The following is a 27,274-nucleotide window of genomic DNA, read 5'->3' on the forward strand; positions in this document are numbered from 1 at the left end:
CCCAAGGCAACCAGGATGGGTTTGGTGTGGCTGCTTCTAAAGGGCCTGGGCCCACGCAAATACGTCATTTACCCAGGGAGAGAAGCTGTCCTCTTTGGCTGCAACTTGCAGATTTGTCATTTAGCTGCTTCACAGACACGAATCTTTCTACTTACACTGCCAGCTCGTCCGCATAATGCCCGTTGTACAAATGCCCGTCATTTACTCAGCCATTACCCTGAGTTTTTCTTCAAACAAACACTCTTTCCCCTTCATTACTTCTCAGTATCAAACCCTCTCTAACCTTCTCTGGGCAGCTTTGTGACCTTTCTGGGGCCTGAGCATCCTGCCGGCCCCTCCCAGGGCGCCCGCGCTGTGGGCCAGCACGCTGGGCACGGTTTCCGACCCTCTCCCCACCCAGTTCTCCCCGCCCTGCTTCCGACCGTGTCTCTGGGTGCTCTAAAAGCTCACATCGCTTCAGAGGGCAGCGTGTGGGCCGCCGCGCACTGCAGCAGCCCTTGAAGGAATCCTTCAACAGCCCACCCAGCCCTGGCCGGGCGGCTCAGCTGGTTGGAGCATCCTCTGGATTCGCCAAGGTTGGGAGTTCGATCCCTGATCAGGGCACATACAAAAATCAGCCAATGGAAGCATAAACAAGCGGAACAACAAACCGATGGTTCTCTCACACAATAATAATAATAATAAAATTAAATTAAAAACCCAAAAAACTCCACAGTAAGGGCAATGACAGAATATCTTTAGTCGCCGGTCAGCAGATCTCTTCGGGCTCCCACTGATGCGGCCCAGGCCCTCTGACCTCTCACTGGATAGAGGCCTCTGCCTGGTTCTCTGCCCCGGCTCCTCTCTCCAGTGCACCGTCTTCCTCCCTCGCCACGGGGATCTTAACATCTCATGTCGCTCCTCAGCTCACAAACTCCCAGCGGCTGCCCATTCTGTTTGGAGTAAAGCCCCACCTTTTCACCACAGGTCTGTGAAACTCACCATTCTCAAAAGAGAACAGGTCCTTACACACACGCTCCTTCTTCTGGGTTCTGTCCAATTTCCAGCACCCGAAACCAGGAGGCACCTTCCCCCTTTACCCGTACTCAGTTAACTCCAGTGTCCCGGCTCTCTCCTCAAAAGGGTTTCTCAGGCTGCTCTAGTTTGTGCTCGCAGTAGAGACGGCCTTTTCTCACTGCTCTCCTCCCCGCCAGCCTCCCGCGTCCCTTCCCCAATCTGTCCCCAGCGCCAGAGCAGGCGGAGGCCCGAGAAGGGAGCTGCTCTGCTGCTCCCCAGGGATTAGGGGCACACGACTCCTATGTTTATTGTTTTAAGTCACTGTCCACTGGAGGAATTTAAAGGCAGTTCATGGCAAAAACATTCGGGACTGGGTCTGGCTGAATTCTCCCCTATCTGGAATGCTCGGGTCGGTCACCTGTAGACACACTCGTCACGCTGTCCTCACTTTTGGAGGAGGGGAACACCTGGGCAGGCGGGGGAGTTTTTTACTTCAGCCCTCAGCTATTTAATTCCGTGGGCAAGGAAAAGCGGGCCCCTAGCGGCAGCTGCTGTCGTTGAAGGGGTAGGGCCCCGGAGGGAAAGCCTCAAGGGATGCCTCTCCAGTCCAGTTGTGGAAAGGGCGGTGGCCCCAGGGTGGGCCCCGAAGACCCCCCTCCCCACCCCGAGTTCCTGCTCAGCCCGGGGCTCCTCCAGGAGGAAGGATGAGCCACTCCACTGCCTGCTCCGGGAGCTCCTTCTATCTCTGCTTCCTTGGAGAAATACAATAGCTTTCGGTGTAAACGCACCCAAAGTAAATACACCCTCCAGTGGAAGAGGGACGGAGCTATGTGGGTGCTAAGTGTCCCAGCCATTTCTTCTCTCATTTAAATTAAACCATAAGGTTTCCTTCCTTTAGAAAACTTTCAGGATTTGAGACTTTTACCTGTGTTTAGCATCAAAACTGTTCAACCACCTTTCCTCCTTACCCTCTGCCGAGTGTTTATTGCAGTGACTGGCCCAATCCCCAGCTGGCTGTCTACTGCAGCTGTGTCAGTTGTTATGTTCTCCAAATGTAAACCTACAGATCTGTAACCCAGGACCGGGCTTTATGCTGGGCATCGCTGGGATTACAAGCTGTGCCCCTACCCCTGGGACCTCAGCTATTAAAGAAGCTCACTTACATCAGAGTTACTGTGGCCTGACAATGGCAGGTGTTATTAGGTACAAAGTGGGCAAAGGAGAGGCAAGTGTGGAGGGAGGGGCTCAGAAAGATGCCAGAAAAGCAACAATTCGACTAGAGGGGAGAGTAAATCTGGAGTCAGAAGAAAGGGCTCTGGGTGAGAACAGAGACTGTTCTTGAAACTGCTGGACTTACTAGGTCCTGCTGGCCCAGCCGTGAACCTCCTGTGCCTACTTTCCTCCTGTGACCAGCGAAGGCACAAGCAGGATGAAAACGAAGGCCTGACTATCAAGCAAAAGTTTTGCAAATCCTTAGATAGCTTGGTGCAAGGGCGTAGGCAAACCCCGGACTGGGAGTCAGAACACCTGGGGTTTGGTCCCAGTTCTGCTCCGCTGGCTTTGTGGTCTGGGGCAAATCCCAGCACCTTTCTGGAGCTGTGCCTCCCCACAGGTGAGCGGCTGTCCTAACACAGCTCTCAGGGTGCCTGTCAGGGTCACGGGCCTGCAGCTGGGACTGGCGGGGTGAAGAGGGAAGGAGGCAGGGGGGCAGCAACTGAAGCAGGCTGACCGAGAGAAGAGGTGGCGATGGGCTGGCCAGGAGCACACGGAGCCCGTGGAGAGAAAGGACGGTCAAGCTGCATGGAGGAGCCGGGGCAGGGTAGAGGGCATCGTGTCCGTGACATGACCGTCCAGCTTACAGAATGCTCATAACTGTGAGACAGGCATTACCTGCCTGTGAGATGGAAGTAATTGTGCACTTTGACCTGAAAGCTTGTGTCTGGCTTGTTTGTACTAGTCACCCAGCATGCCGCGGGCCCCAGGTGACACACATCACACCTGCTGTGGTATTAGCTCCACCAGCGTGGCCGCTCCTGGTCTCCCTTTGGGGGGGGGGGGGGGGTCCTCTTCACGTCCCCAGTCCAGGCACAGAGTAGGCCTGAGGAAATGTCTCTAGACTAGAAGCCCAGGGAATTTTGAAAAGGACTTGATCCTGGTCAAGTCTCCGGAAAATAACAGCGAAGACACTTGTTTGGAATAGGTTAGGAGTGAGTTTGAGGGTGGGGTTATGACCCTCCTTAGACGTATGATTGTATTTTGAAATTTTGAAAACTACCGTTTGGTGGCTAATTCCCCCAAATAAGAGTCAACCATAAATAATTAATAAAAGTTTTATTAAATCATTTAGACTTGAAAGAAGTCACAATAGTTAACACACGTAAGTGCGTTCTATATACCACCAACCCAAATGGATTGAGTTCAGAATTTTTATAAATAAAAAACACACATATTTACAGTGAAAAATAAAAATGTTACCAGGTTACATGATTAAACTATTATCTATAATCAGTTTTGGGAAAGTACCACCCTACAGAATTACACATAAGATGCTTGGATTTTATTCGGTTTGAAGCCTGTAATCGAAAAAGTTAACTGCACGTGTGACTCATTTCTTACTACAGTTGCTTTCTCACCCCGAAGCCAGAACTTTTGACCAATTTACATAAAAAGCTTCTTTGGAGGTAAAGTACAAAAAGCTCTTATGCTTCCTAGAGCCATCTGAGAAATATAGCTATCTAATGTTACAAATGCCACTATAAAACTAGCTATGGACATAAACCGCTGTGCAATTTGTGCTACTTGTCCTCCAGAATAGTGTAGATTCCCCATTTACCCACCAGGGACAAAAACGGAGCCAGCCTTTTGGAAATCAGTTTCAAAACCAGCAGTCTCTCTAGAAAGCGTATTTCTAGAACAACATAGATACTGTATGTAGGAATGTTTATGATTCTGTACTATAAAAATATCTCTCTCTTAATCTGGGAGATTGCCTGACCTCCCTAGGCAACAGGCGAGGGCCACAGAGCGTGGCCAGCCAGTCTCAGGAGACCCACAGAGAAAAAGGACCCCTCGTGAATTAGCGAAAGCTCTCTCCTTGAAGCCAGCAAAAATCAAGAGTTGGCTCAATTAGGTTATGTCCCAAAATTCAGCTTAAGTTTGATTTAGAAAAAGTAGTTCAAAATGAAGCTGAGCAAAGAACCAGCTCTCCAGTCCACAGTTCTGGAAGGTCACGTTCCTGAGCAGGGACCACTCCGAGCCATCTGTTAGGGGCACAGGCACAACTTAAGGCGAACTGCTTGGCAAAGGGCTATGAGAGTCGCTGGACTGTCTCGAATGTTTTGTTCCAGATGAGCTCAAGGATCGGGACCTCTGCCTGAGCACTGTTTTTCCTGGGATCTCCAAGTCCTCAAATACAGCATTTTCAATGATGTCTGTAGCCTCAGGCCGTGCCGTGGGGGAGGGAGAGAGCATGTCGTGAACCATCATATACTGAAATATAAACATTGTTTTGTGATAAAAGGGCCAGGTTTAGACCACTAACCAGCCCCCTAACTCAGGAGTCAGCAACATTTTTCTGTAAGCACACTGTCTGCAAGCCAGTTTCTGATGCAACTTCTCAACTCTGCCACTGCAGGACAAAGTGCAGCCCAGACATGTAAGCCAACGGGCATGGCCATTCCCAAAACTTCATTGCAAACGGGCAGCAGGCTGCTCTTGGCCTGTGGCTCAGTCTGCCAGCTCCTGCTCCACATAAACATGGCCCATTGTGGGTAATTGTTTGCTATCTAACATATAATACTGGCTCTTAAATCATATCCTTGAAACACAGACATAATCTGACTTTAAAAACAAATGCATCTTACAACTGCATGTAAATGTACAATCATTTCAATAAAAATTTCAATTAAAATATAACCACGCCAGAGATCAACACCTGACACCTTTAAAAACTTTTGAACCTTATTAATGTAACATATTCTTATGAGCCACCTTGGGAATTGATTCACTAAATTTGCAAAATATATAACAAAATAATTTTTAGTAAAATATATTTCATTTAGGTTAGTGTATCTCTCTATTACAGAATTCATTCTACTGCAATTCTTCATTATACTTATAACACTGAAAGATAAACAGACTTCAATTTGTGGTAAGTCTAATTTATTTCAACTTAATTATTTAAGAAAATTCAAGATTCATCAATGTATACATTTATGAATGTTTGTCGACTAAATATTTTATGGAAAAAAAAATAAAAGCTGAAAAAAGAAACTTCAAAGGTTCATTACACAGAACTTTTCCCATTCAAGACCAGCTAAATGTCCCTCCCCGCACTCTTGACCATGTGCTGCATCATTCTGAGGGGTAACTCTAGCATAAAATCAGCACAAACTAGGGCCCCCAACCCCCAAAGCAGCCAGTTTTTAAGATCACTCCCAAATTCACTAAGATAAAGCAATTAATAGCATAATAACAGGACTCTATCCCTGCAGGGGAGGTAAGTGTCTGACTATCCCTGTGAGGGTCCAACACTCTATCCCTGCAGGGATCCAGCAGCTTCAGAGCACAGACCAGGCCCAAGGCTGGGCTGAGCTCCAGTCTCTGATGTTAAAAAGCTGTGTGTTCCTGGGATCAGGTTCCTTTCCTCTCTAGACCTTTGGCTTCCTCATCAGTAAAACAGGGCAACTGATGAACTGACCGCTAAGGACCCTTTAAGTTCTAAATATGATTCTAAAGAAAATAAAAGATGAGAATTATACAAACCTCACGAGGATATTTCTGAGTAAACAGTGGTGGAAATCTGAGATCTCTTACATCAGTTAAGATCTAAAAAGAAAGAACAGAAAAAGAAAGAAAAGTGTTACTTATCTTTAAATCTATTTTGATACATAGATCTATTTAAACATAAAAGTATTTTTGATATTTTAAAGGAGAGCCTAGGAGAAAGGGTGACTCTGAAGAGATGGAGAGCTCATCAGCAGCCTTCCTGATGTGACCACACCGGCACTTCCTGGGCCCAGGAGCACGTGCTGGCCAAGGACCAAATCCGGGAGGCGGCTCAGGTGCAATTACGCCTGAGCTGCGCAGACATCGCTCCCGGCCACGGCCGAACGCAGGCCACTGCACCAAAGGCACCCCAGCCCCTGACGAAGCCACCGTGTCCTTCAGTGAGGAACCTTTCCCATCAGCTTCTAACATCTTTGAACTTGATAAAAGGAGAATCTTTTCTTCTTTTTTTGAGTGAAGAAAACCAAATCAATTACACTAAATACTGAGTATAAAATTAAGCTTTTAAAAGTTCTCTGGGAAATTTTCATATCAATTACTATTCTTTATATTCCAGTTTCCTTATCTACAAAACAAACACAATAGGGCCCACCCTGTACGGCTGTTTGAGAATTAAATGAGGTAATTTAGTGCCTCACTTAGCACAGTACCTCATATTTCTGTAATGATGACAAAAACCAGTTTTTAGAAATGAAACAAAGCAAATAAGCCTTAGATTTCTTAAGAAATAAACTGGAAAAGGTGGAGGGAGGTAGAAGAGGGTAAAAGGGGGATAAATGGTGGTGGAAGGTGATGTAAGTTGGGGTGGTGAGCACACAATACAATATACAGGTGATGTATTATATAGAATTGTTTACCTGAAACCTATATAATTTTTTCAACCAATGTCACTCCAATAAATTCAATAAAAATAAAAAAATTAAAATAAAAAAAAGAGAGAAATAAGCTGGAGTGTACTTAAAAAAAAGTGAGAACTAGGTTGTCATTTGTTACTTCCCACTAAAAGAAAACAGAAACTTAACTAGCCGAATCTACGCTGCAGGCCCTAGGAGGGAGGGTTTCATCTGCTAACAGGCAGGTCATACCAAACTGAGTGCAGATAAATGCTTGAGCCTGGACTCACTGAATTAATTTTAATTATATAACATTTTATTATTTATTTATAATCCTCATTTGAGGATACTTTTTCCATTGCTTTTCAGAGAGAGTGGAATGGAGAGAGAAAGAGAGAGAGAGAGAAACATCAATGTGAAAGAGATACATCAACTGGCAGCCTCCCACAAATGCCCCAATGGGGCTGGAGATCGAGCCTGCAACTGAGGCGCATACCCTTGGCTGGAATCGAACCCAGGACCCTTCAGTCCACAGGCCCATGCTCTAACCACTGAGCAAAACTGGCTAGGGCTATATAACATTTTAAAACAAAGATTTTTATTCTAAAACTTAGAATTGAAAAAGGACCTTGACCATAATTCAATGGGGAAAATGGAGAGTCATTTCAACAAAAAGCATAGCATAAAAGACTGATAAACTGAACTTCAAATTATCTGGCAAAGGACTTGAAAGGATGGTTGAAGTCACTAGCCATCAGAGAAATGGAAACTCACACCACATGAAGGTTCCAGGATGGCCAACACTGTGAAGACTGAACGTAGGGTTGGCAAGGATGTGGAAGAACCAGAGCTCTCCTGCACTGGCGTGGGAATGTAAAACGGCACCTCCTTATAAAGTTAAACCCCTTACCACAGAGCTTATCAATCCTACCTTGGTAAGTGCCCAAGACAAATGAAAAAATGTCTACAGAAAGACTTGTTCACAAATATCCACAGTATCTTTATTCATAAACGTTTCTCAATAGGTGAATGGGTACAGAACTGTGGTATACACACAATGGAATATTACTGACAAAAATGAATGACCTACTGATACAATGAGTAACACGAATGAGTCTCAAAAACTTTTTGGTGAGTCAAAACAGGCAGACGCAAAAGAGATTGTCTTGAAAGATTCCATTTATATGAGGCCTTAGAAAAGGCAGAAAGTCGATGAGCAGTTGCCTGATGGTGGCAGGGGCCTGACTGGGAAAGGGCAAAGGAAACTTTCCCAGGAGATAGAAATGTACTATGTTTTGAATGTAGTGGTGATTACACGGGTATATAAACTCTTCAAAACTCATCCAACTCTACACTTAAAGTGCTTTATTGTATGTAAATTGTACCTCAATAAAAATGAGTTTAAAAAGGACCTTGCTCAAATCACTGAATGGTCTGCTTCACATTCACTAGAGAACTTCAGAGAAATTGTGGCTAATCATGGCAGATTTTCTACTACATTTTCAGTAAACATTTGCACTAAAACAAGTGCAGAGAATGTAAAATGTATGTCTATAAAGATGAGTGCACTGGAAGAAAAGTCAAATTTCTGGGAGACATAAAGAGGATAGAAGCATAGCAACTACTTTAGCAGAAGAGGGGAAGGGAAGCCACGCGGCCGATGAACACGGGGCAGACGATCTGAAAGCGTGTACGTGGAGGGATACATTTGCATATAAACAGGCGAGGTTTATTTTCTGCAAAAAGTAAACCAAGAAAAGTCCAGACTCAGGGTCGCTCAGTAGAGGAAAGGTGTGTGCTGTAGGCAGGAACAGCAGGAGGAGGCGGAGAGCGGCCCCCACCGCCCACTCTTCTCAGATACAGCGAAGCCACCTCTCTGGAGAGCATGTTCTGGAGGAAAGGTCTGCAGATGCTGACATGTGGGGGGTTCCCCACCACACCCCAACGTAGGAACTGAATCGCAGCCCTCACAGTGAAGTCCGTCCCAGGCTCCATTTCAGAGCCCTATTCTTAAGTGTGAATGAATGGCTCAGGATTACCAACGTGAGAAAAAACCATTAAAAACCCCGAGTTAGCGATCTGGGCAGGGAGGGAAGTGTGACTACAAAGGGTAGCAGGAGGGAATTTCTATGGTGATGGAACAGTCCTGTCCTGTGTGCACACTGCAGTGGCACTCACACAAATCTATACCTGAGGTAAAAGAACATGGAGCTACACACACACTGTACCCACATCAACTCCTGGTGTTGACACTGCCCTGTAACTATGTAAGATGTAACCATTACGAGAAACTGGTGAGGGGCACACTGACTCTCTCTGTATTACATTTGCAGCTTCCTGTGGCTCTATATTAATTTAAAAAAAATTAAAAACCCAGAGGAAAGAGACAATACAGGGATAAGAAAATTTAACACACACCCACATAACTGAGATGCTCAGAGATAAATAAAGATACTAAATCCATGTAAAAAGAGTAAAGTGCTATTAAAAAGGAACAATCTTGGACAATAAAAATTGGATGGTCAAAATGAAAAAGTAATTAGAAAAGTTGGAATAACAAGTTAAGGAACTCTTGCAAAGGACAGTATAAAAAGACAGGAAGATGAAAATAGGAGAAAAAAATAATAGGTGTTTATAAGATTAAGTCAGGGGTTCCAAGAAAAGGAAACAGAAAAACTGGAGAAGAACTTATCAAAAAATACAAGACATTTATTAGAACTGAAGGATTCATATCTTTTAACTGAAAGAATCCACCAAGTATTGAACACAGTAATGAAAGGACTAAGTTTCCTAACAGTACTGATAAAGGTAAAGTCTAAAAGCTTCCAGAAAGAAAAATAATACAGGTCAAACAAATCCATATAAACAAGTCAGGCATCAGATCGGTCGGTATAGCTTTGCCACAGTAGCGCTGTAGCTACATGAGTCGATGCCCTCAGCATTCTGAGGGGAATTATTTCCAATCTAGAACTGGAACCTGGCCAACTTCAATTATGTGTGAGGATGGGGGGAAAAACACATTTTCACATATTTGAGAACTCTAAAAATGTATCTCTCACATATTCCTTCTGAGGAACTTATTGCAGAATGTGCTCCAGCAAAATAAGAGAGTAATGCAAGAAAAAGGGGGAAACATGGAATCCAGCAAATAAAGGGTCCTGGCCAGGAGGGTAGGAAGTGCGTCCTTGGCTGACAATTTACAGAAGGTCCAGGGAGGATCAGAACAGACTGAAAGGCAAAGGCTTTCAGAAGAAGACTCCAGAAAAAAAAAAATGAACATATCTATCATCTACCTATCAATCTATTATCTATCTATCTATCTATCTATCTATCTATCTATCTATCTATCTGTCTGTCTGTCTGTCTGTCTGTCTGTCTGTCTGTCTGTCTGTCTGTCTGTCTCTCTGTCTGTCTATCTATCTATCTATCTATCTATCTATCTATCTATCTATCTATCTATCTATCTATCTATCTATCTGCCTGCTTACTACCCACTTTCCCTAGTGATAGGTAGATAAATAAGCTATATTGAAGTACTGAGAAAATATTGTTTGATATGTGACAGATTTTGAACATTAGTTAAAAATTACAACCAAGGTCGATCGAAAACTAAGCAATCGAGAAAAGGCAATTCTGAGAAAAGGATTGCATCAGAAAGAAAAAGTCAGAGTACATTTGATCTAGCATAGAACAATATCTGCATGGTCAAGAGAAATATTGACTTCATTTAACCAAAACTTTCTTACACAACAATATGCGTTGTTGTTTTTTACATTTCTAATTGAAATAAAATTCACATAAATAAAATTCACCATCTCAACCATTTAAAGTATATAACTCAGTGGTTTCTGTTCTATTCATATGTTGTACAACCACCACCACTATCTAATTCCAGAACATTTCCATCACCCAGAAAGAAACCTCAGACCCATTACGCAGTCACTCCATCTCCTTCTACCCCCCCAGCCCCTGGGAACTACTAATCTATTTTCTCTCTATGGATTTGCCTATTCTGGATATTTCATATAAATGAAATCATAAAATACTGGTCTCTTGTGTCTGTTTTTTTCACTTAGCACAACGTTTTCAAGGTTCATCTGTGTTGTAGCACAGATCAGTACTTCATTCCTTTTTATTTATTTTCATCTCTAAGCATTTTATTTTTCCTCTCTCTCTTTTTTTTATTGTTCAAAATATTACAGATGTCCCCTTTCCCCCCACTGACCCTTTCCGCCCCACACCCACTGCTTTCCTTTTTATGGCTGAATAACATTCCACTGAATGGGTCCCCCACACTTTGTTTTGCCATTCATCAGCTGATTGGGTTGTTTCCACTTTCTGGCTATTATGAAAATGCTACTATGAACATCTGTGTACACATTTTTTGTGAACATGTTTTCATTTCTCCTGGGTATATACCTAGGGGTGAAACTGCTGAGTCACATGTAAGTCTACGTTTAACTTTTTGAGTAACTATCAAATTGTTTTCCACAGCAGCTGTGCCATTTTAAATTCCCACCAGCAATGTACGAGGGCGCCCCTTTCTCCACATCCTTGCCAACACTTACTATACCCGTCCTATTTGGTGTGAATTAGTGTCCCATTGTGGCTTTGATTTGTATTTCCCTAACGAATAGTAATACGCTTACTGCCCATTTGTAAACCTTCTTTGGAGAAATGTCTATTTAAGTCCTTTGCTCATTTTTTAATTTAGTTGTCTTTCTATTGTCAAATTGTACTAGTTCTTTATGTATGCTGGATATAGGACTTTATCAGGTACATGATTCACAAATATTTTCTCCCATCCTGTAGACTGTATTTTTACATTCTTAATAGGGCCCTTTGGTGCCATGATTCCTGACGCTTTACATCTGCTGGGCCTGTTTAATATCCCTGCCTGGAAGCTTTCGGGGTGTTCTGAAATCGACTCATCTCGGCAGGTCCTCATGGCTAGAAGATACCGTCCTCTGGCCGCATGTAAGACCTACACCCTCTTCTCCTGCGGCCAGGAGTCAACAGATGAGATCTAACACCAACGAAGAAATGCTGATGATGGCCTAAGTTTAGGGACTATGGAAGCAAGTGCCAGGGACAGCAGCCAGGAAAGCTGAGGGTGACCACGAAGGGTGGGGGAGAAGGGGCCGAGGTGTACCTGCAAAAGACTTCCAGTGCTGTCTTTCTAAAAGCCACAGTTTGAGAGGAAAAAATTAATTACGCTTACTTTGCCAGCTTTTAAGTGTATGTGTGTGTGGCCTCTTGTCTTCCGGAATATTCTCCTGTGACCAACCAGTGCTGCCACCCACCACCTCCGTGTGGTTCCCCTTGCTTTGCACTTAATACAGTTACTCAGTACGAGGTTTTAGTAACAACAAGGAACCAAAAAAATTCAACTGAACTATTTCTGAAGACTGAGCTTTAAATGGAAGTGAATTGCCTGCAAATTCTCCCTGTACAGCTCCGTCACTTGTAGTTAATTAATCTGCTGGTATTAAGAATAACTTCCTGTTTAAATTCTTTTGTAAATTAAGAATATTTCCTTTTTCCCCCTTTTTTGAGGTGGGAGAACTTACCCTGACTCTCTCCATCTGTGTGCCAAATGGGTACAACAGCTCAAACAGAATGAGGCCTAACGAGAAGATGTCCACTTTATGAGAGTAGCTGTTTCCGTGAATCTGAAATCACACATAAAGAAGAAATATTAGAAAACGATTAACAGAGAAAGTACACTTGATAATATGGCACTGGTGAATCCCAGAGCTGACGTAGTCACTTGTTTAGGTATAGACTGTCAGCAAAGGGTTAATAACCTCACAAGCCTCTTTTCTTCAACTCTAGGCAGCGGGAGTAATTAACTTAGTCAGCATCACAGAAGGGACCCTGCCTGAGATATGCATCAGCCAAGCAGGCCCGGCAGCTAGAGAGGTTTGTGGGAGCAGTAAAAGCTGCTCCACTACCCTGAGGTGAGGTTTTTCAAAGTGAACACTATCTACAGCAGATCTCTCATTTCTAACCATCTTAGTGCTCACCCATTTTTATGAGAAAATCTTCATTACTCCAAACCACTAATCAACTGCGTCACCCTCATTAGGGCACTTAATTATGGACTACCCTGCATTCCTAGTTGCATGTTTCATGTGCATATTTCCTATTCACAGCCAGAGATGAAGTCCTGCAGGGAAGGAGCCTATTTCTTTTGTATTCCCACCATCCAGCCCTGGGCTAAGTATAGAGAAGGCCCTCAATAAATACTTATTTGTTAAAATGAACACAAGAATTACAACCCAAACACTCTGAAGCAAAGCCTCATTCAAATTTAGGTGACCTTGGGGGACTCAGCAGAAGCCTTGTATTTGTGAAATTTGCTTCAGGCCTGTAACTTGACATTTGGCAAAATAAAGAAGGGTGTTACTCTGGGAACAGCACCACACCAGCATTTCCTCACTGCAGGAGGGAGTCACAGGTAGGAGCCTGGATGACAAACCCTCCACAACCTCCTCTCCAACAGCACTTGCTACCTGTCTCCAGGTTATTCTCACAAGCGGCCTGCCCCTGTGCTCACAGAACACAGAACATCAGACTCAAAGTCAGCACCAGCTGTGTCACCTTCCTCTCACCACTTACCTCTTACCCCTGGGGCTTGGAAAACAGGCAAAGAAAATAGATTCAACAGAGCTTACCAGGTACAGAGAAAAAGACATCCCCATATGATATGTGGAGAACATAAACTAACACGCCTTCATGAAAAGCCACTGGCAGTAAGTGTTCACTCCCAGTTGATGGCCCTAACTGATTCCACCCACCCTAGGAGAGATGGAAATGTGGACAGAGGTTTGTGCATGGGGGAGTTATCTCAGAGGTAGAAGAAATGGGCTCAAGAAACAAGTTATAGAGGCAGAGAAAGGGCCCTTGGAGCTTAGGAGTGAGGAAGGTAAAAGTAACATGCCTGGGGGGGGGGTTCATTTTTAATTTCTAAATTTACTTGAGGTTTCTCCTTTTTAAGTAGATTGGCTAGAAAGGATTATCTTTTTTATTTAAAACTTAAAATCTACCATAATGCTGTTGTTTCACCAGTATGAGTTCCCATTCCTGTTTAACATCCTGCAGCTCCTCCTACCGAGCAGAATGCTAAGTCACTTAGGCAGTAGTGTGTTTATATAATGAAGACTTTAAAATAAATATATCTCCAAATAGAATGTTGATAACTTCCTGTGAACTTCAATACTTTTTCATTTCTTTCACTTTTTTCTTAATACTTTGCATGAGCATTTTTATTCACCCAATAGTTACTTAGGAAGGTGTTTTAAATTTCCAGCTAGCCAAAACAGAAACACAAACGTAAATCAAAACAAACCACTATCATCTTTTTTCACTGCACAGTGATTACAGCAAAACATTCACAAGTTTTGTGTTCAAACACATTTATGGTCTAGAAATCTGAAATTAAAGTGATTCCATTGTAATTAAACTAATTATTAATAATAGGGAAAGAGCAAAGGAGGGGGGCAGTTGTTACAGGCCTGTCATTTGGGCAGCTTCACCAAGAAGCTAAAGCTGTGCACTCCCCAGGGAGCCACTGGTCTATTCCCTGCAGATCGCTGCCGGAAAGGGATCGGACAGGGAGGAGACCAGACCCATGCCCAGTACAGCTGAGGTGCTGTCGGGAAGGTACTTGCTTGTCAGTCACACCTGGGAACAGGTCATTGTCCAGAATGGGCGTGGCCACTGCAAAGGCTTGAGATTTGGGATATTTAATACCCTAAATAAAGGAGTTCGCTCTCTCACTCTCTTGGTTGCTCTTGGCATGTTGTGCTTCACACCTGGCTTGTAGGGCTCTCTCACCCTTGCTCCCCTGCATTTACCCACAAGGGCCATGGCCATGTGAACACCCCCCTCCCCCCACAATGGACAAATGGACTCTAACTAGCCTGATGCTGAACCAGACCTGCCTGCAACACGGAACAGAAACTCTGAACACTGGCTTTGCTTCTAGCTCTACTGAAGCCCCAGCTACACTTCTTCTATAATTGGACTAAGGGAAATGGGAGTTCAGAAATACAAATAAGTAATTCCTTGCAAAATAAAAACCACTCATCCTCCCATGTGAATCTCAGAAAATTCTTTCTCTTGAGATATCATAAGGACCCCACCCCCAGCACCCACTGGGGAAGACGGTACCCCAATTTCCGCAATAACGAAAGTATATCTTATTTTAATTTATTAATAAATGTTCAAATACCAACTACCAACTATAAATGAGGCCTAGTATATTTTTCATCTAGCTTCCATGCATGGGTAAAGGATCCATTCAAAATGCAAAGTGAGCCCTGACTGGTGTGGCTCAGCTGGTTGGAGCATCACCCCGTGCACGGAGGGTCATGGGATCAATTCCTGGTCAGGGTACATACCTAGGTAGCAGTTTCGATCCCCAGTCAGGGCTCGTGCAGGAGGGAACTGATCAATGTTTCTCTCTCACATTGATGCTTCTCTCTCTCTCTCCTTCTCCCTTCCTCTCTCTAAATCCTCAGGTGAGTATTAAAAAAATGCAAAACGAACTAAGGGTATTTAACAGAGTAGAAAATGTTCAATGATACGTATGGTTTTGGATTCCACAGGGCAAATGACCTTTAAGGAACTACCACTTATTGAGTTCTGATGCACCATCAAAGAGGAATACCCACAATTACCTGAAAATGCTATTAAAACATTCCTCCCTTTCCAACTACATAATTGTATGAGGTCACATGTCTTCATTCACTTCACACAAAATAACACATTGCAACAAATTGAATGCAAAAACAGACAGGAGAATCCAGCTCTTTTAAGTCAGGTACTAAAGAGATTTGTTAAAATGTAAACCAATATCGCTCTTCTCACCAATGCTTTTTTGTTTGGGGAAATATTTATCACAAAAATATCTTTAGGGAAAGATAGATTTAATATTGCTATTAACTAAATAAAATTTTATAAAATTTCCGTTTTATCTCTAATAAGCAAATAGTGATAAATAAAATCTTGTAAGGAAAACTCTTGGGTTCTCGATCATATTCACATGTATAAACAGGTACTCGTGTTGCCGTTATTAGCTAGCTATTGAGAGGAAGAGAGCAAGGGAAGTCGGACATTGTTATGCTTCCCAGGAAGCTACAGCCTCACGCCCCAAGGAATCGGCATTTCCCTCCAAGGGGATTCATACTCCTCCTCCCTTCCCTTCTCCAGGACTGGATGGTGTGTGGGAGGGAGAGCAGGGGAGATAAGCACGTGCCCAGTAAAGTCAAAATCACGCAGGGGGAGGGCTTGACCCTAGAGGCCTGTCAGTCTAACCTAGGAAATGGATCACTGTACCCATCAGAAGCCCACAGAACCTCGGGAAGTTCATTGGTTATTTTGAAAAAGCTCCTTGTTAAAACCTCAGGAGAACAAAGCGCTCTCTCTCTCTCTCTCTCTCTCTGTGACCCGCATTTACCCCCTTTGTCCGTGTTCTCTCCTGCCCAGGAGCATGCAACCACGCAACCACACAGGTCTAGTGGCCACCTGGGGCCCTCGGCAGACTGCGTGGGCTCCAAAGGACTATGAAGCAGAAACTCTAGGCACTGGGTTTTATTTTGGCCCTGCTGAAGAAAGGTAAGACTTTTTCCATAGTGGGAAGGAGGGAGGTGGGACATGGGGAAGCCAGGAAGGGAAATTCTTTGACTTTGTCACAAATAAACCATGCCGCACCACAATCTCCCCTTCATGGATCCTTGAAATGCTTTTCTCAAGATCCAGTGGAAGAGCTTGTTCCCCTCCCACAACACTGAAAACAAAAAGTCAGAATGGCTGACCTAAGCATAAATAAGCCTGTGCATGCCAATAGCCTGATGGTGGCTGGGGATGCTATTCTGAAGCTCTCCAGGCAGCCTGCTCCCACTGCTCTCCCAGTCTCTGCGCTGTTCTGGCGGAGACTCAGCATCCCACAGGCAAGATTTTCCAGTCTATCTACCTTTATCTCCTGCCACAGTACATTCTGGAAGTTGCCCGTGAATTACGATAGACGGCAGCTCAGTATAGTACCTCTGGCTCTAGCTTCTTTGAAAACAGTTCCTACAGTTTACACAAGGTAAACTGGGGTTAAGTTTGGGAGGGGTTCAAAGTCTCTTTATAAATTTCTGGTTGCTGTCGGGTTCTGGTTCAGAGGGTGAGCATGTTTTATGCATTGAGTGTGTGTTTTTAATCCATCCTCAATTCAAGTTATAGAAACTGCCCCCTAGCTGTGCAACACTACAACCAGTCTTCATATGTTTCATTTTTTATTTTATTGGGTATTTTAAGTAGAACATAGACGGGGACTCATGGGGCATTATCTAGCTTGCGGTCATGCGAGCTAAAAATCTGTTTTTAATGAAGAAAGAAAGGAAAACCCCTCACCTGTTCTGGGCTCATATACAGTTTGGTCCCGACTTGTCCTGTGTGCCGGGGGTATGCTGGCATTGGGGTCAGAACCACCTGCTCCTCCTCATCCTGGTCCATTGCCGTCACTAATCCAAAGTCTCCAACCTTGATCACGTCATCCATTGTAAAGAATATGTTGGAAGGCTGGAAAAAATAAAACAGACAAAAGCACAATGGATGTGTACAGAAAAGGAGAGAAAGCGAAGGGAATTTATTACAATGACAACAGAATACAAAAAACTAGATATTCTCAAGCATGTTTCCTTTAAAATGAGCTAATCTGAAAACAACACAATCCTTCCATGCTGACAATTACTGTGAGTAAAGAGAAGGGGAGATTAGTAGAGGGAGTCAACATTTACATGTAGTCATTTAGCTCTATTTAAACAGCATCTATTTAAACATTTAGATATTCACATTACCTAGGGCCCAGGGTATTTAATGTGCAATCTTATTATTCTATATATTCTCCCCCTGGCAAGCCTCTCTACATTTGTAACCGAAGCCATGACTACAATAATAGTAACAATAAAAGTAAATGCATATATAGCATTTAAAATATGCCAGGAGCCACTCTAAGTTGTTTCCTACTACTAACTCATGTAATACTCACACGCCTATTAGTTCTATTAGTCGCATTTTACAGATGTGAAAACTGAGGCTCAGAAGGCCCTGAGAAGTTAGGTAAACTGCCCAATGTTACCAAGGTGGAGCAGGGACTCAAACTCAGGCAGTCTGGCTCCATGAGAAGAGGCTGGCTGCTTCACTACCAGAGGTCCAGCACTCAGTACAGCTTGTGCCTTATGGTGGCTAATCACTACTGTTTGATGAATGAATGAAACAGAATGATGTTCGGGTTGACGTCTGAGAGGGAAAAGTAGGCTATCAAGGAGAGTAAAGCTCTTAAGTGCAACCTGTGCTGCCGCTTCTAACACCCACATGCTCCCATGTATTCCAAGACCTCTGGTCCAAGGGATAAACTCTCACACGCAACTGTTTAAAAGCTACAGCTAACCGAATTTCTCCTGCTCCTTAAACTCCAAGCCCCCTACATGAAATACGTGATCTCCTTCGAACCAAAACCAACCATCTTTATCTTCTCACTCAGTGCAGAATGATTCCTGGCAATGAGTTCTGGCCACATCAAAATCACTGGAGCACAGTGATTAGATACAATTCAACAACAATTACTTTGGAAAATAGGAATTATTTCTAACTTGCATTCCTGTTATTCTAAACTCTTAAAGTATATTTGAGGATTAAAAAGCCTGCTGTTGACTTTAAGAAGAAAATTACTCATCCAAATAGCTACTTTGGTGCCTGAAACAAATTTGTGGTTACATAAAACAAAACTGAAAATACTTAAAATGAGTCTAAATCTCACAAGAATTTAAGCAACTTCCATCAGAAAAATACTTACGTATTCATTACACATCTTTTTACAACAAGGACAGTATGAGCACATGGAATATGGCAGAAATCAGTCACATAAAAGTTCCAGGTGCTGATTTCAGAAGCACATACTGAAGACACACTGCATGTTCTAGTAGGAACCTGCTATAATTCAGCATAGTGCATTGCTACAATATTCAATACTGTATACACTGCAGATAGAATCGGTGCTTATCATCCAGCTTCTCACCTCCTTCCCCAAACCTGAACAGTTCAGGAACAGGGGCAAAAAGAATGGCAACTGGCCCGAGTTCAGAGCTGGCAAATGTCTCTCCTTCCGCTTGGGTCCCTTTCAGTGTGCTATTTAGGACCCTACGGGAACCTGTGCCAGGGTTACTCAAAGCCACAGAAAATGGTATTGGATTTTACATGATTTTTTTTTTCTTCTAGAGCTTGGGAATGCTTTTCACTGTAAAATGGACATAAACCCATTATAGAGGAGAATTCACGATTTGCCTGAGGTCTCTAAATCATGTGATTCCTTATTTTTGCAGCAGGCCCTTCAGGCTACATTCCCAGATCTCTGTTCCTGATGCCTTCACTCTGCTCCACTCTCAGGGGTACTGCCCAAAATGCCAGCTCGCAGCCCATGGGTGACGCCGCATAGTACCGACCTTGAGGTCCCTGTGCATGAGCCCCTTGCTATGCAGGAACTCCACCGCCTCCGCGATCTGCAGGAAGATGTGCAGGCATGTGCCCAGCCCCCTCTCCTCCATGCTGCACCTGCTGTTCATCCAGTCCTTGAGGTTCTCTTTTCTGCACAGCTGCATCTGAATGTAAAGATACACCTTCGGGGAGCTGGGCTGCAGCTTTTCTGCAGTGTTTTTAGTGAGATCAAGACTTAAAGTGGTTGGTCTTGGAAGAGAAATAGACAGAGTAGGGTCTGAAGATTTGCTACTGGAATGTTTGGTGGGAGGCAGTTTATTAGTACGATGGTTGCCAATGTGCAGCCGGTTAGTTTTGGGCTCTTCTTTACTGGACGCATTATCACAGCCTGAATCTTCAAACACTATGGAAGAGGAGGTTCTCTCCCTGGACCTCACAGAAGGAGAAGCTCCAGAAGAACAGAGTTCGAAGGAGTGCCCCTCCTCGCTGCCTTCCACAGTGCCATCATCCACATCGCAGTCTGTGAGGCAGCTGTCCTGGAGGTTGCACACGGCACCCACTGACTCACTGGTGTCTCCCCAGTCCAGTCCAGAAAATTCCACTGGAGAGAAGTGGCTCTCCGATGAACTTGTCTGGCCACAGGAAATCCCTACTGAAAAAGACCTGCTTCTTTGTGAAGAAGGAGCTATGATTTCAATATGTTCCTTTGTGGAGAAAGGATCCATTCTGCGTATTTTAACTGATGGTGCATCCATTGGACTAGGAGAGCTGAGTGGCCAGTCTGTGCTAAAAGTCGGAGAGATACACAAGGATAAGAGTAAACAGGTGTTGACTAAATTATGTGAAATACACCCTTTGTTTTAAAAGCTTCAACTACAATAAAGCCAGTTACTAAAACACAAAGGGCAAATAGATTAAAACCAAAACATGCTATGAGACAAAGAACATCACATTCCTTCTAAAAAACACAATTTAAGACATTAATTTATACTTGGAGCTATTATCCGGGATTGCGACACAGGGGCAGTCAAGGCCTTCATGTACAACCCAAAGCACTGAAGGAAAACCAAGGACAAGAGCCCTTGGTGGCTGTGACTCTGAAGCCCTGACCCATTGGGGCAGAAGCTCACAGGGCTTGGAGACAAGAGGCCACTTCACTGGATCCTTCCATGGTCTGGCTATCGGCCTAGTCTATAACATGTGTCACTGAAGAAGGGCTGTGTTTGGTTCTTTAAGGCAGGAATTTTACTCCAGCCAATAGGTAAATAGTCTGTTTGCAACTTGTTCCTCTTTGTTCTCCGTCAGTAGTTTTTGAAAGGGCCTTCCCTCCTGCAGAGCATATTTAATATAGGAATTATCTTCAGGTTGCACAAGGTTATGTATTTTTAACTGCAGATAATTGAAAACTACCTTAAAAAGGAGCTGCAAATTGTTAACTACTAAAAAACTGAGTAAAAATTTTTAAAGATGTAGACAGAAGCATACAATATCTTTTATTGAGAAAAGCCATGTTAGATCCTTCAGTGAATTACAATTCACAGAGCCCTATCTACTAAAAATTTTAAATTCCCGATCTGGCTCAGTGACATCAGTAGCATCATACGTAGGAGGGCCTCCAGGTTTCTCTCCCCTGAATTTACATCAAGATAGACAGTTATAATCAACAAATGACCGATTCTCTGCTCAACACACGAACATGTCTGAGAGATCCACAAAGAGACATCTGACCATGGTGGATATATCAGGTGAACAGGGGAGATAGGACACGAAGGACATAGACAGGAGTTGCAGATCCAATCAGGCACTTGCCACGGCCCAGCTGACACAATACCAATGAAGGGTGGGAAGCAAATGGGGGGGGGCTCTCACTGGGCACACTGGAAAGGCAGACACAGCATTGGGGCTAGACTGGCACACACTGAGGCTGAGCCCAGAGTCAAGGCAGAAAAGTGGTGCAAAGGGTGGCAGCATGCCAAACCCACCATCATCTGACAGAGGATTTCAGATGCAGGAACCTGCCCACATGTCCCCCTCTGGCCTGCCCGGCAGTAAAATCCTTCCTCAGAAGATCACAAAGGGTCAGGAAAAACTTTCCAGCTAAAGTGGTCTGTACTCACTGCAGCTAAACCCACTAAAAGGAAAAAAGCCACAGACAACCAAACTTGTTCCCTCCCTCTCCAGCCCGTCATCCACACATCCAGGGGACCCTGGTGTCAACTCAGATAGATCAGCTCTGCCTGCAACTTCTGGCTACAGGAACGGAAGTGGGAACACACATGCCAAGAGACCCATAGAGACCCACCACATCCCACCACAGGGGTGGTGGCCGGAGACCCAGGCAACCGGTCACAAGGGCAATGCGCACTTCCTAGGGTAACCTAGGCATTTTTTACCCCACAGATATTCCAGAAGACAGGTAAGAAAAAAATAAAACTTGTGCTTCAGCACCACCTACTGGAAAACAAAAGAAAGACATCTACCTATCAACCTGCTAACCAACAGAGTAAAATACTTAAAAGATAGTAAGATTTCACTTCCACAAATTCCCAGGCGGAAAAATAATCTATTAAGCATAACAAATAACCAAGGTTACAAGAAGGCTCAGAAAGAAAATGAAAAATCTCCGGAAAACAAACTATAAAAAAAAACAACCCAGAAATTTTGGAGCTGAAGAACTTAATAAAAATCTAGAACTGAGACACATAACAAAAAAAGAGGAAACAGGACAAAATCATAGTATACCAACAAACTCAAACAACAGACAGGAACACAAAGATAAAAAACAATGGAGACATAGAACTACCAGAAAACAAAAGATAAAATGGAGATGGGAAATCCTCATACATCCATAGTTGCCCTAAATGAAAATGGACTGAATTCACCAATTAAAAGGCACAGGGTCTTGGGATAGGTTTAAAAAACAAAAACAAAAACCAAACAAACAAAACCCAATTATATTCTGCTTTTAGGAGACACATCTCAACTACAAAGACAAACAAAGATTCAAAGAGAAGGGGTGCAAGATAATACTGCAAGCAAATGGCATCCAGAGGAAAGCAAGTGTAGCCATAATTAAATCAGACAAAATAGATTTCAAGATAAAAAAGGTAACAGGAGACAAAGACAGACATTTTATAATGATGAAGGGGACAATACATCAGGAAGACATAACACTTAATAATAAATATGCACTCAACCTGGGAACACCAAAATATATAAAGCAACTACCAACAGAACTAAAGGGAGAAACTGACAAATACAATATAATAGGAGACCTAAATATCCCACTGACAGCAATAGATAGATCATCCAAACAGAAAATCCGTAAGAAAATATCGGCTTTACATAACACATTAAACCAAATGAGCATAATCGCTATTTACAGAGCTCGTCATCTGAGAACACCAGCATATACACTCTTCTCTAGTGCACATGGAACATTCTCAGGGACAGACTATACATTGGGGCACAAAACTAGTCTCAACAAATTTAAGAAGACTGAAGTTATACCAAGCATATTCTCTGACCGCAATGATTTGAAACTGGAAACCAACTGCAAAAAGAAAGATGGAAAAACCACAAAGGCGGACGTTAAAGAACATGCTACTAAACAACTACTGGGTAAAAGAATAAATAAAAGGAGAGATCGAAAGATACACAGAGACAAATGAGAATGACAGTCCAAAATGTCAAAATTTGGGGGATGGAGCAAAAGCAGTAATAAGAGGGAAGGTTACAGCATTATAGGCCTACCACAAGAAATAAGAAAAATCTCAAATAAACAACCTAACATTTCACCTTAAAGAAACAGAAAAAGAACAAGTGAAGCCGAAGTAAAAATTAGAGTAGAATTAAATGAAATAGAAAACAAAAATACAATAGAAAAAAATAATGCAACAAAGAGCTGGTTCTTTGAAAGAATTAATAAAATTGACAAACCTCTGGCTTGACTCACTAAGGAAAAGAGAAAAGACTCAAACAAAATCATAAATGACAGAGAAGTTAGAACGGACACCACAGAAATACAAAGGCCTACACAAGACTACTACTGCCCTGGCTGGTTGGCTCCGTGGTTAGAGCGTCAGCCCTGAGACTGAAGGGTCCCAGTGGGATTCCGGCCAGTGGCACGTACCTCAGTTGCAGGCCCATGAGGGAGGCACCCAATCGCTGTGTCTCTCTCACATTGATGTTTCTCTCTCTCTTTCCCTCTCTCCCTTCCACACTCTGAAAAGCAATGGGAAAAATATTCTCAGGTGAAGCTTAAAAAAAAAAAAGAAAAAAAGAATACTATGAAAGGCTGTAAGCCACCAAATTCAATAACCTAGAATAAATGGACAATTTCTTAAAAATATATAACCTTCCTAGACTGAATCATGAAGAACTGAAAAATCTAAACAGACTGATCAACAGCCAGGAAATTGAAACAACAACCAAAAACTGCCCAAAAATAAAACCTGAGGACCAGATGGCTTCACTAGTAAACTCTACCAAATATTCAAAGATTTAATACTTATCCTTTTCAAACTCTTCCAAAAAACTGAAGAAGCAGCAATAATTCCTAACTCATCCTATGAAGCCAACATTACCTTGATATCAAAACCTGGCAAGGGTAACACACACAAATTACAGACCAATATCTTTGATGGTTATAGATGCAAAAATCCTAAGCAACACACTAGCAAACGGAATAGAACAATACATTAAAAGCATCATACATCACGATCGAGTGGGTTCATTCCAGTGGCGCAAGAATGGTTTAACATATGCAAGTCGATCAATGTTAATATACCACATTAACAAAATAAAGGATAAAAATCATATGTCAATAAATAGAGAAAAAGCATTTATGATTAAAATTGTCAATAAAATGGGTATAGAAGAAAAGTACCTCAACATAATAAAGGCCATATATGACAAATCCTCAGCTAATATCACACTCAATGGTGAAAAACTGAAAGCTTTTCCTCTAGATCAGGAACAAGACAAGGATGCCCACTGTGCCACATGTATTCAGCATAGGACTAAAAGTGTTGGCCAGAGCAATCAGGCAGGAGAAAGAAGTAAAAGGCATCCAAATTGGGACTGAAGAAGGAAAGCTGCCACCTTTGCAGATGACATGATTCTGTACATAGAAAATCCTAAAGACTTCACCAAAAAACTATTAGAAACAATAACAAATGCAATGAAGTGGCAGAATACAAAATGCACAAAATCTGTTGCATTCCTTTTTCTAACAATAAAATATTCAAAAAAGAAACGAACAAAACAATTTCATTTCCAATCACAACAAAAATAATAAAATAGCTAGGAATAAACTCAGCAAAAGATGTGAAGGACCTATACACTGAAAAGTACAGGACACTGGAAATAGATGGAAGAAGACAAAGAAATAGAAAGATATTCCCTGTCATGGACAGGAAGAACCAACATAGTTAAAATGGCCATATCACCTAAAGCAATATACAGATTTAATGCAATCGCTGTCAAAATCCCAACAGCATTTTTTGTTTTTTAAATTGAACAAAAAACAGATACACAAGCCAATGGAACAGAATTGAGAGCCCAGAAGTAAATCCACATGTATATCGGCAAGTAATTTTCAACAAAGGAGCCAAAAACATACAATGGAGAAAAGAGAGTCTCTTCAATAAATGGTGTTGGGAAAATTACAAAGCTACATGCAAAAGAATGAAACTAGGCTGCTACTTAACACCATATATAAATATTAACCGAAAATGGATTAAAGACTTAAGAAAACATACGTACTAAATTTATAGATCTTGGACTCAGAGAGGATTTTATGAACAAAGGCAAAAGAAGTAAAATAAAAAATAAATGAACGGGGCTGCATCAAACTAAAAAGCTTCTGCACAGCAAAAGGAACTATAAACAAAAACAAACAGGCATCCAACTGAATGGGAGAAGATATTTGCAAACAATACCTCTGATAAGGGGCTAATATCCAAAATATATTAAACAACTCATACAACTCAACAAGCAAACAAATAATCCAATTAAAAAATGAGCAGAGGACCTGAACAGATACTTTCCCCAAGAAGACATACAAACGGCCAACACATAAAAGATGCTCAACTTCACTAGGTATAAGGGAGAGTCAAATCAAAACCCCAATGAGATACCACCTTATACTTTTAGGATGGCTATTATCAATAAGACAAGAAATAAAAAGTGTTGGAGAGGGTGTGGAGAAAAAGAAACCTTCATACACGGCTGGTGGGAATGTAAACTGGTGCAGCCACCATGGCAAACAGTATGGAGGTTTCTCAAAAAACTAAGAACAGACATGATTGTCTATCATGCTCTATATCTAAAACTAATACAGAATAATAATGACTGTAATTAAATTTTTTTTTTAATTTAAAAATAGAGCTATCATATGACCCAGTAATCCCTCTTCTGGGTATCTACCTGAAAATTTGGAAAACATTTATTTGTAAAGATACACGTACCCTTCTGTTCACTGCAGCATTATACCTGGTGGCCAAAACATGGAAACAACCTAAGTGTCCTTTGATAGATGACTGGATAAAGAAAATGTGGTACATATATACCATGGAATACTACTCAGTCATAAGAAAGGATGGAATACTACCATTTGAGATAACATGGATGGATCTTGAGAGTATCACACTAAGCAAAATAAATCAGATGGAAAATGACCATATGATTTCACTCATATGTGGGATTATAAAACAGAAAGCTATACACACATAAAGCAAACATATTAACTCAGAGACACAGACAACAGAAGGGTGATTATCAGAGGGAAAGGGGGCTGGGGGTAGGAGGAAGAGAGTAAAGGGGGTCAAGTACATGGTGATGGAGGGAGACTAGACTTTGGGTGGTGAGCACACAATGCACTATACAGATTATGTATTATAGACTTGTACACTTGAAAGTTATATGTTATTAACCCATGCCACCCCAATAAATTTAATAAAAAATTCATGTTCTGGATAAAAAAGGAAAAAAAAAAAATCATGTTTAAATATTAAATGAACTTTCACTTAACAAGTGACTGGAGAATGTTCCAAAACATGGTGAGAGAGAATAGTAATCTGCTGTTATTTTTCTTTTTAAAAAAGTCATCTACAAAATTATAGAAATAATATTTTGTTTGCATAAGCAAAAAACTAACCTGAAAGAAAATGCTAGTTTTTAAGTCTATGTCTAACAATGTTACCTTTCATCTTTCAGCCAAATTTCATCCATTTTTTCTTGCCACTCCTCTGGCGGAGCTTCCAACCAAGCATTGAAGTATCTGACGATTCCTGGGTGCTCAAGCTTGGCTAAGGCTTTAACTTCTCGCATTACCTTTTCCCGAGCCAATTCCCTAAAACAGAGAAGAAAGACACTGCTGTGATCTGAAGAAGTAATCATATCCAATAGTTCGAAATAAAATTCTCCCTAGGATCTAAAATTAGAAACAGATGAATTAGCCTAGTGGCATAATTCTGAAAAGTCAATATTAAGTCCTATACTTAAAATAAATACATTTAGTGTTTTTTTGGTTTTTTTTGTTCTAGAAATTAGTGCTACAAGCACATCTATTGCTTCATTTTTTTAAAAAAAGCTTTCTTGACTCATTAAAAATGGGTAACTAACAGACCTTTAAAGGTAATTGCTTAATGTTTTCTAATGAACAGGAACAAAGTGAAGTATTTGGAAAACAGAGCTCAGTGTCGCAGCTCAGGAAGATGGAGAGAGATCACCCAACAGGGAACTTATTGCAATCCAAAGAGCCTGTCCTAGCATGTTTGCTTGAAGCAAGCCTCAACTCCTGAATGTCAGGCAATGAAACTGAACTCAAAAGCGTTTGACCTTTTACTGGGATAGCTCTGAGGATGGCTCTACTCTCATATTTCTAGGGATCTCGCTATCACCTGAACAACGTAAGTACAAGTTATACCCTCCTCTGCCCCAGGAGGTGGTCAGCTATTCCCACTTTCCCCCTGTGCTTCGTTGTTACTGTCCGCTCTCTGAGAATCCTGGAATGTTCCTGAATTCGTCAACTCCCAGGTGCTCACATTCAGTTAGTTACCAAATCCGATCAGCTCCTCCTTTTCAATTCTTTACACTCATTCCTTTCTCATCTGTCCCCACTGCGGTTGTACTAATGTTCTGTATCTTAAGACTAAACTTTTGTAACA

The 27,274-nt window shown here is 42.1% G+C and overlaps 1 protein-coding gene across 1 annotated transcript in view; it reads right to left on the reverse strand.

Annotated features, from left to right (window-relative positions):
• Nucleotides 1–3,310: 3,310 nt before the first annotated feature.
• Nucleotides 3,311–27,274, reverse strand: part of EIF2AK3 (eukaryotic translation initiation factor 2 alpha kinase 3) — a 72,943-nt gene continuing 48,979 nt past the window's right edge. The window contains exons 12-17 of the mRNA XM_081144227.1: nt 26,308–26,457; nt 19,112–19,889; nt 17,022–17,189; nt 12,188–12,289; nt 5,761–5,823; nt 3,311–4,485 (exon numbers count right to left, since the gene is read on the reverse strand). Of these exons, the coding sequence (XP_081000353.1) occupies nt 4,279–4,485; nt 5,761–5,823; nt 12,188–12,289; nt 17,022–17,189; nt 19,112–19,889; nt 26,308–26,457 (1,468 nt within the window). The 3' untranslated portion in view covers nt 3,311–4,278. The remainder of the gene's footprint in view (nt 4,486–5,760; nt 5,824–12,187; nt 12,290–17,021; nt 17,190–19,111; nt 19,890–26,307; nt 26,458–27,274) is intronic.

Source organism: Miniopterus schreibersii, assembly GCF_964146895.1.
Source record: "Miniopterus schreibersii genome assembly, chromosome: 8".
Taxonomy (NCBI): Eukaryota; Metazoa; Chordata; class Mammalia; order Chiroptera; family Miniopteridae; genus Miniopterus; species Miniopterus schreibersii.